The sequence below is a fragment of the Papilio machaon genome, chromosome 21, assembly GCF_912999745.1.
Source record: "Papilio machaon chromosome 21, ilPapMach1.1, whole genome shotgun sequence".
NCBI lineage: Eukaryota > Metazoa > Arthropoda > Insecta > Lepidoptera > Papilionidae > Papilio > Papilio machaon.
In genome coordinates this window covers 3,303,839-3,313,882 of record NC_060006.1, presented here as the reverse complement: position 1 = coordinate 3,313,882, position 10,044 = coordinate 3,303,839, and the positions used below count along the sequence as shown (strand labels likewise).

At 34.9% G+C, this 10,044-nt stretch overlaps 3 protein-coding genes across 3 annotated transcripts; 1 reads left to right on the top strand and 2 right to left on the bottom strand.

Annotated features, from left to right (window-relative positions):
• Positions 1 to 420: 420 nt before the first annotated feature.
• LOC106712613 (small nuclear ribonucleoprotein Sm D3) lies at positions 421 to 1,650 on the bottom strand. The gene is made up of 2 exons (XM_014505229.2): positions 1,207 to 1,650; positions 421 to 589 (listed from the first exon to the last, which is right to left on the bottom strand). The coding sequence occupies exons 1-2, from the start codon at positions 1,514 to 1,516 to the stop codon at positions 507 to 509; spliced, it is 393 nt and encodes a 130-aa protein (XP_014360715.1). The 5' UTR covers positions 1,517 to 1,650; the 3' UTR covers positions 421 to 506.
• Positions 1,651 to 1,925: 275 nt separating this feature from the next.
• Positions 1,926 to 6,676, top strand: LOC106712615 (zinc finger protein 26). The gene is made up of 7 exons (XM_045683231.1): positions 1,926 to 2,218; positions 2,289 to 2,630; positions 3,619 to 3,792; positions 4,194 to 4,444; positions 4,754 to 4,885; positions 5,442 to 5,505; positions 6,085 to 6,676. The coding sequence occupies exons 1-7, from the start codon at positions 2,063 to 2,065 to the stop codon at positions 6,223 to 6,225; spliced, it is 1,260 nt and encodes a 419-aa protein (XP_045539187.1). The 5' UTR covers positions 1,926 to 2,062; the 3' UTR covers positions 6,226 to 6,676.
• A 1,188-nt stretch (positions 6,677 to 7,864) lies between these two features.
• On the bottom strand, positions 7,865 to 9,839 carry LOC106707459 (alpha-ketoglutarate-dependent dioxygenase alkB homolog 7, mitochondrial). Its single transcript, XM_014503096.2, has 5 exons — positions 9,638 to 9,839; positions 9,253 to 9,446; positions 8,884 to 9,057; positions 8,489 to 8,613; positions 7,865 to 8,079 (listed from the first exon to the last, which is right to left on the bottom strand). Exons 1-5 carry the CDS (start codon positions 9,756 to 9,758, stop codon positions 7,944 to 7,946), a joined length of 750 nt encoding a protein of 249 aa, XP_014358582.2. The 5' UTR covers positions 9,759 to 9,839; the 3' UTR covers positions 7,865 to 7,943.
• Between the last annotated feature and the right edge of the window lie 205 nt (positions 9,840 to 10,044).

The following is a 10,044-nucleotide window of genomic DNA, read 5'->3' as shown; positions in this document are numbered from 1 at the left end:
CTAGAACTTAGCTGAAGATTGGATCCTATGAGAAGTTTCATGCTTATATCCAACAATTTATATTAAACTGGCTATGATCATAGTTAGAAAGCCTTTAACACAATTGGAAAAACTTCAGATTGCATACTAGCAATAGCTAACTGTTCTTGTGTTTAAATAATTTATAAGTCATACTTTATAAAAAAAATTATAAGAGAAGGGCGCAAATGAGCGGCGGAAACACAGAGATGATCAACAACGCCCATTGACATCCATAACACCAGAGGAACTGCAATATCATTTAATTAAAAATTTTGCTAATAATCAACACAACTTGAATATTTACTGTAAAGTTGACAACTTAATTATCATATTACACTTTACACTTTATCATTTTACACTTCAAGTGTAAAATTTGCACTACAAGTGTAAAACTCTTTATTTCTTACCAGTGAGAATGTAGAAATCACATATCTTACAGCTAAAGAATTGGTATAATCTACATAATTTATGAACTAGACAATTGGTTAGCGACGCGAGGGTCCTGATCCACCCTGCCAACCCCCTCTGTGCCCCCCACCGCGCCCACTCGCCCGGCCCCGACCCGCAGCTGCAATTTATAATGACACTAGTTACAAATATATGTAATAAATAAAAAACAATAAATATGGCAGTATTTTTTGACTACACTTAAATGGAGAGAATAATAAAAATCTAGTATAAATTAAGCTGTCAGAACAGCCTTCTATTGGTAAAAAAAAAATGTCGTGACATGGAACCTGTTGTGAAATACTATATATACTATATGAAATATAATTTATGAATTAAACTATTATCAAAACAATGTTACTCTTTCTTTTTAAAGATTAAAATTAATTTATATTAAAAAAAACTACATTGAATTTAAAACTACAAAATATGAAACATCAATATAATTACTGGTAAATATAAAGGAAATGAACAACACGAACTGAAAATTAATCAAAATGTTTTGATGCAAAATTCAAGTTTTCCCACCATGTTTGTGCCTAAAATATATGTAGGCAATACATGAACTAACAATTAAACCTTTTACAAAGCTAAAGCGATAAACAAACTTTGCAAGAGGTATCATAAGTCAACTTCAAATTTCAACAAAATAAGAAATAGTTGATAAAGGTATAGGTTCATTTGTTTACTAAAATAAGATGTTATTGAAATAAGAGATATAAATAGGAAAATATATACCTTGTGCTCGTAATATTGCACTTTTACCGCGTCCTGCACTGGGTTTATTTCCTTGTCGTTTGAACATTGGCGCGTTCTTCAACATATCAGGTAATATTAAAAACCTTATCTTAGACCCTCGGATGTAAACATTCTCAAGCTGAGCCACACGACCATCTCGATATGTAACCGTTACCAGAGTCATTTGGCAATTCATATTATCCTCCGCTTCTATCAGTTTTCCTCGGTAAACTTCGCCGGTAATTGTTTCACAAGTCACTACATGACCTTCTGCTTCGTGCAGTACTTTAATAGGAACTCCGATTGACATATTGAAAGTTGGAAATTACAATTATTTATCAGAAAATGCACAATTTATGAAACAAACAAAGATTAAAACCGATTTAATTAGAAAAGAATTCGTCAAACAAAGCATAAACAACAATGAAAACAAAAATGGCGGATGGTGGAGCGAAACTAAACTATTTGGTGTTGCTACATTTAAAAAAGCAAACTATATACCCAATGATTTTAAATATTTGAAATATTCAAAATTTATCTCCTGAAATCATAATATTTACAATTTATTTAAAAAGGCTTGTAAAAGAAAGTGAGAAAATGTAAAACTTTCCCTAAACAAAAATGAAACTTACTTTAATACTTTTTCACTTAATAGTCTGTCATTGTCATGTCACTTATGTCACTGTCAAAATTATTTTTTATCTATAAAAATGCGCAAAGCAAAGTTGTAGTTGGCACTTGGCTTCAAATCAAATTTTATTAATTGTTTAAAAATAATAAAGATTGTACTATAAAAGTATTTAATTAGTAAATCATACGATAAATATTGAATGCCCTTTTATCTGTAACCACAGCAATGGCTACAACAGTTATGAAAGTTGAATATGAGAATGAGACGTGTGCCATATGCGGTTCCGCCGGTGATCTGCTTAGCCCTGATGAACACGATGCTGGGGCTCCTCCTCTGCAAGTGCCTTTAAGGTCTATGTTACTGCAACTTAACAACAATAAGGTAAATTAATAACAAACTCGTAAAAATAAACTTGTAAATGCTTAATTATAACGTATGTTTTTTTATACAGGTTGTCCCGGAAGGTAAACTCTGTATAGAATGTATACGACGTGCTATAGAAGCGTATGAGTTTAGTACTGCGCTGAATACAAAAGGCGCACCTCCATTGAGCGAAAAGATTCGAGCCCTGAGGCGCAAATTGCACGAATTGACGCAGAAAATTGACGTGTTTATTGTTGTTGGCGGTCCAGGCGTAAACTCTGGTGGTACATATAGTGAGGATGATATTATTATGGTAGAAAGAGATGCGCTAGCAGCGGCTGCGGCTGCTGATGATGAAGACCTGGAGCAAGCAAGGAATGCTTGTGGTGAAACTGTTTATCAATGCTCTGTTTGTCCATTATCATTCCAGGTTAGTAAACATTTCGAAATGGCAAACTAAAGTTATGTATACATTTTGCAGTCCAAATTAAATTCTTTAACATTACATCAGTTGGGTGAAACTGAGATATTAAACAAAATATATAGATGAGAAAAAGTGAACTAAATGTTTTCTGTGGTTGTTACTCTGTACTAGAGTTTATCTCAGTTTCCAAGTTTACCACACCACCTCATGTCCCTGTATTGTCAGGTAACAAAATAGTTCACAAAATTGTAATAAGCTCCCATTTGTTATTAAATATAGTTTTATAAAATTAAATAAAAATATACATAAATGTATCCTATGTATATAAGCCACATATAGGAATAATTTATTGTTATTATCCATGTCTTTATAGCATACTATATTCTTTCTAAATAAAGTTTTTCAGATGCCATAATATTTTTAAGTCACCATTTGATATTTATTTTTATATTCTAGTACCATCAGCCATTAATTTACTTTTATTGACACTAATTATGTTGATACAAGTAAAGTGCTGTCAGTGACCTCTATATATTATATTTCAATCTCTTTGGTGAAACCACTAGATGGGATTGGACAAGCAAATGTCTTTATTTCTATACATATCTATATATATATAAAAGAAAGTCGTGTTAGTTACACTATTTATAACTCAAGAACAGCTGAATCGATTTGACTGAAAACTGGTGGGCAGGTAGCTTAGAACCAGGAAACGGACATAGGGTAATTTTTACCCCGTTTTCTATTTTTTATTCCGCGCGGACGGAGTCGCGGGTAAAAGCTAGTTTTCTATAAGTTATTGATTAAACCAGTGATTCCCATATTATCTTGGTGGGGTCCATGGAACATCTAGTGAGGGTGACCAATCCCAGTAATTAAAGTTGAACATTCACGAGTTGTGGAAATGTACCATATATGAGATTGAATGTATTAAAAATTATTTGTCGTTATCTATGTCATTCTACTATGATACTATTCATATTACCACTTTCAGCGTGCAAGTGAGTACCGTACCCATATCTCGCAACACCCTGGTGGTGCACGCCACTCGTGCTGGACGTGCGGTGCGCAATTCGCATCCCGTGCTTCGCTCACCGAGCACACTGCTATGCACGCAGCCCCAGATATTACTAGCTCTACATGCCGCTTGTGTCACACTAACTTTCAGGTATATATATCTTGTGTATGATATAAGCAGGCAAGCAAGTGGCCCCCTTAATTTGCTGAAATAATGACGCAACCATTAACAATTACTGATGCATTGTGTACCTCTAATCAATGAAGGACAGGCTGCATCTAACAAGTATATTTCCCCTTCCCATCCTTTCTTTATAAGAAAAGTGTGGGAAGATAAAGGGGACTAAAATCCTTATTTTTACATCTGTAGAATAATATACTCGAGGCCTTGCTCTAGTATAAATTTTTAAAAATACACACCATGTGTAATCTCAGTAACATGATATGTACATTAGAATAAGAACAATATCTTTTTTTATATTTTTCTATCCCCCTTTAGCACTCCTTATCTATCAGCATGTGTGAAGGCTAAAAGCTTGTACAATTCACCAGAGTGCATCTGAGCTGCGTCGTCACGAGGCAACATGTGAGGCGCGGTGTCCGCTGTGCAATGTGACCTGTTCTTCCCGCGCCGCGCTATCTGCGCACGCGCAGGCCGCTCACACAACACCTCCGCTGCTCTGTGGCGCATGTTTCCGTACATTCAACACGCGGGAACTGCTCGCTGCGCATAGACTGCGGCATAGACACGCCGATCGATTTGTTTGTGGTTATGATTCTTGTATACTGCGCTTTGCTACCAGGTAAATGTAACACTAAACGTTGGTTTCTGATACCAAAAGCTATGTATGAAACATATTGTTATCTCTGTTTTGTCAAAGATAGAGAGGTATGTTTTATACATGGATCTCAGGTCATTGATCTCAGAAACCAATATAAATGAACAATGTAATTAAAATTTTAATAGCTGAATTAACTGGAAAAAGTTTCTTTGGAAATATATTGCATTTTATGTTGTGTGATATTTAGTTCATTTAAAAGTTATGGTAAAGTTGAGATACATTATGTTTACACATATATAATTTTTTTATTTATTTATGTAACTTTCTCAGAAATGACTTGCTGTCGCACATCCGCAAGTGTCACAGCAGCGGTGTGGAATCTGAGGCGGAGCCCGAGCCGCCGGCGCAGAAGCCCGAGCGCAATGCTCCTGTCTCCACGCCATGTCCGCATTGCCCGCGCACGTTAGTAAACATTTAACTTACCAGTCATTATCTCCCTGACCTTGTCCCACTTACGAAGGGTCGGTGCACCATGTTTCCGTCCTCACTTATCACCCCCTTCTTGATCATGTCACCTTACATGCAATCCATCCATCCATCTCTTCCTAGGCCTACCTCTACCGGTATTGAACTTACTAGTAGAATAGTATTTTTCTAATATCTTAGCGGCACAGTTCACCCAAACAAAGTGCATTCAATCCAAAGCAATTCCATAACGTTTTTCAAAAATGTAAGTGACACGTCACAATTACCTGATAAGGGATTTATCAAAAGTTTTTGACAGATCTAAACATCTTTGAAGTTCGTTATTGAATAGCTACGGAGTGAACGCACTTTTTCTAGGGGTGCTGATGATAGTTGTCGCTATGTACACAAAATTAGATGTCAAAGTCAGCCGCTAAGACAGTAGTAAATCATAAAATTAAAAGTAATTTCGCAATTCTCAAGCCAATTATGTGATAATATTTCTCTTATTGGTGCAGAATTATAGTGTTTTATAAATGCTTGTAACTTTCAGGTTCGCGTCAGTGGCGGCCATGAAGCGACATATTCGTGTTCATCGCAATCGTCACGCGGAACAAGTCAGTTAATTGTTTTTTTATACATACAGTCAAAACCGTTTATGGCGACATCGTTTAGAACAACATACCGGTTAAATTGACCAAAATCAAAGGTCCTGGCTGAATGTTATTACATATCTTTCCTATTAATACCTGTCACCGGTTGTTACAACTATCGGTTTTTACGACTCAATATGAGTAGTCCCTTCGATGTCGTTATAACAGATTTTGACTGTATATATTTATTAAAAATCAATAACCAATAGTCTTTTTATAATCTACTAGCTTTCACCCGCGACTCTGTCCGCGCGGAATAAAAAATAGAAAACGGTGTAAAAATTATCCTATGTCCGTTTCCTGGTTCTAAGCTACCTGCCCACCAATTTTCAGTCAAATCGATTCAGCCGTTCTTGAGTTATAAATAGTGTAACTAACACGACTTTCTTTTATATATAGATATCTTCTTAAAGAAGATATATCTATATATAAAGTGTTCTATTTTTTATTCCGCGCGGACGGAGTCGCGGGTAAAAGCTAGTATAAGATAATAGAATATATAATGCTATAATAGAATGTTGTAGAATCAATTTAATTCCCCAGGAGGGAGCGGAATGGCAGACAGAAGCGGAAGGGGATGGGGAAGGGGATCTGGACGGCGCGGGGGGAGAAGTGGAATACCTAGAGATGGATGCTCTGGATGATATGGATTATGACGATGACAATGATATGGGTTTGAATTGAAACCATTAACATGTTAAATGCCACTACGATTTAGTATTAAAGTTGCAGAAATGGTGGCATTGAAAGTGTTAAATCAGGAGTTGGAAGATTTTATATGTGTAAGTATGAGGTTATAATGTTCTGTGAGACTTGTTTTCTCTTCAATTCTCTTTGAAAATACAGACACAATATGTGAATGGCTCCTACGTAAACCATCATACGTTTGAAATGCAAATTTTACAAGACTTTAAACATTAATATGATTAATTAATATGAATACACATGAACATACAAATAGACGACCAAAATCTACAATTCTTTTTTCTAATGTAACTTTTAAATTTATATAGAATTTGTTATTTATCAAAATAATTTTAAAACTAAGATAAGTAAATCGCAAAATTGTGGTTTACGATAGTCTACATATGAGCCAGTTATAGGTCAATGTATGACTACAGTCGAAACCCACAGTATAAATACAACAAATAACTAAAGTTAACTCTTAATATATATTATTACTAGCCTTTACCCGCGACTCCGTCCGCGCGGAATAAAAAAAAATAGAAAACGGGGTAAAAATTATCCTATATCCGTTTCCTGGTTCTAAGCTACCTGCCCACCAATTTTCAGTCAAATCGATTCAGCCGTTCTTGAGTTATAAATAGTGTAACTAACACGACTTTCTTTTATATATATAGATTATTAGCTTAAGTTTGTTTAAAATGTGACAAGCAATGGATCTAATGGCGGCTCCACATTATCCTAGTACAGGACAGTAGCGCTGGCTTGGCATGGACAAGCACTGGAGCCAGTTAATGTTTACATTATGCTAGTTGGAAGCCAACTGATTTTGAGCGCTATCTGTACTGACATAAAGTCATACCCACCACATTCTGGGGATGTTCATAAGCATTCTTGAAACATTGTCAAGAAATAGACGTGGTAGTTGTTGCTGCAATAACTTTCTTTATGGCAACATATAACTATGTTAAATACATGATGACAATGATGTCTAAAACGAAAAGAAGGAAAAAAATCAGGGGTCATCCCACAGTTTATGGAGCTTAGTGTGGACAATGTGAAGTCGTCATAACAGTTAATTTAGCTCGAGATTTTTTTTTGTTATAAAATTAAGTAATAAAATTTTCACTATGACTTTCCTGTTTTATTTACCTACTAGCTGTCGTACCGCGACTCCGTCCAGGCGTAGTAAAAAAAAACGTAATAAGTAGCCTATGTGTTCTTTCAGACTATGTTCTACATCTGTGCCAAATTTCATCAAGATCCGTTGAGCCGTTCTGGAGATACCTACAACAACAAAAAAACATCCATCCATCCATTGATCTGAACATTCGGATTTATAATTTATTTTCCGTTTGTATTATAATTTTCGGGGCATGTGAAGTAAATAATAATATTATTATAATTTCAACGTTTACTTGTAAAATTTTACAAAAATATGAACAATGTTACTACGTAGACGAATTCAAATTTAATAATTTTTTTCATAAACATTTCTACGCGCTATACTGCATAAAAATTAATAAAAATGTATCAACTTCAACATTCCAGTGCAGAAACAGCCATTTAAATAAATTTATATAGGATTTTTTATGTATTTTGGAGAAAAGTATATTTTTATATTAAACATGACAAGTATTCCTGCCATGGTATTCTAGAGTCAAGGTATAAATATGTTTAGCCGAACGGTAAAACTATAATGGTCACTTGTAATACGTTTATTCGCGATGTTCTGGCAATGGACGCTCCCTGCATATGACAGCGATGCGCCGGCGCCGCGGCAACTTCTCACCTCGCCACATACTATGTTCACCTCCCAGCACCGCGTGTGTGAACTCGTAGCGAGATACGTCCCTAAGAAACACGGTCAAGATTATCATCGATGAGAAAAATCAATATGTTTATGTGACGATAAATTTTGTTACTTTATCAACTAAACTATAGAACGACAAAGTTATCTGAACCGGTGTTCATAAGAAATCATACTAAATTATGAAAGCCCACTAGCGCCCCCGTCAACGTGAAAAAATATGACAAGATCCTCTTTGTACTGTAGGCGTCACGTATTTTTTTTATTTTATGCCATTTTCTATGTTTTTTACATATTCTGACAGAACCAACCGCGATAGAAGCGCCTCTTTCACCGGTTCAAAATAGACCTAGTTTGACTATATCATCAATTACTAAAATAAACGTCAATCATTAAATAGAGAGACCAATTAGTTTAGATATATGTTAGTGTGCGAGCTCTTAGTGTAGATACCTCATGACATAGAGACAGCGTCGTTCAAGTAACGCATCCAACTGAAATTCAGGTCGGGATTCGTGAACCAGTCGCATCACCGCACTTGACAGAAGACAAAGTCCAGCTATTGTATTGCCACAAAACTAAAAACACAAAAATGCCTAGTATAAATGTAGAGTGGTCATAAATAAAGCCATATATATACAATAACTATAATTTCCCTGCCTTTATGCCAATAATGTAAGCACAATTGCTTCTCCATTGCAAATTAGTTTATCTAAAATCTATTAAAAATTACGTGATAAAAACTTCTCTATTACAAATCCTATAACAGTTTACTTAACATATTGGAAGGTTCTACAACTTCTTAACAGCATCAATATGAATTACAATCATTACCTTACAATACTAACCCGGACAGCATCAATATGAGGTTTAATATACCCAGCAGCTGCCAGGTCCAGTATATGCGCGCGAGGCAAGAGCTGTGCATTGGGTTGGAATGCCGTGTCACGTACTCTCTTTAGTATAGCAGCATTCTGGTTATTCCAAGAGTCACGTTCCGTTTCACGATATCCTTCTATGGCCTATGATTAACACAAAAAGGTATATTACAAAATGCTAGGAAGTTAAAGTAATAAAATGATGAATAAATTAATTTATGTTCTCAACATTTTGTAACAAATAGGTTTGAATCAATTTTGTTGGCAAGTCGACAATTGTTGTATTATGTATTGTTTTTTATGGCAGGAATTAAATATAACTTGAATACCATTACATACATTATCCCAATGATCATATTCATATCTCAATCTCTTCAGCTGCGGTTCAACTTCTGCCAATAAAGATGCCTCTTCTTCTTCAGACACAAAATTCGGGTAAATCCTCATAGAACTTGTGGCGTTTATGCGCATAATTGCTTCCCCTTCGGGCCATGATGGTAATACTTCTATATAATCAGGATCAGGCGATGAACCTTAATAAAACAATTTCATGGTTGACAAATTTATTTAAATAAACATTACTAATGGCAGGAGGTTATTCAGATGTGACGGCTGACAGAGATGCATGGTAGGAAATGCGTTAGGATACGGGCAGGAAGATGGTGATTCTAACGAAGCAACATATAGAAAACAAGAAGTTTTAACAGTTTCAAAATTAAAGTACCTGTTGTTTTTAAATCGTCTGACTTAACTTCGACTGCATCGCTTTTCAATCTCCTTGTTATATTATACGCCAAATTATTATATTTAAAATGACGAAGTATACTAAAAGTAATCATTCGCATGGTAAATTATTAAATTAATAAACCTAGAGTACTGAATACTAGAAAGAAATCAGAATAACTAATGATTTAATAAGATTGATGTTGACGTTTTGTTTTCTAAATCAGCTGATTGTCAATTTCAAATACAACAATGTTTTTGACATTTCTCCAGATTGTGTTTTTATTTCCGATTCTGAAATATTAAATTCTTTTGAGCCTGATCAAATTCCCTGAATTTGTATTATTACTTGCACACTACGTAATTGATTTTGTTTTGGTAAAACCACTATTAATTGTATTTATAATA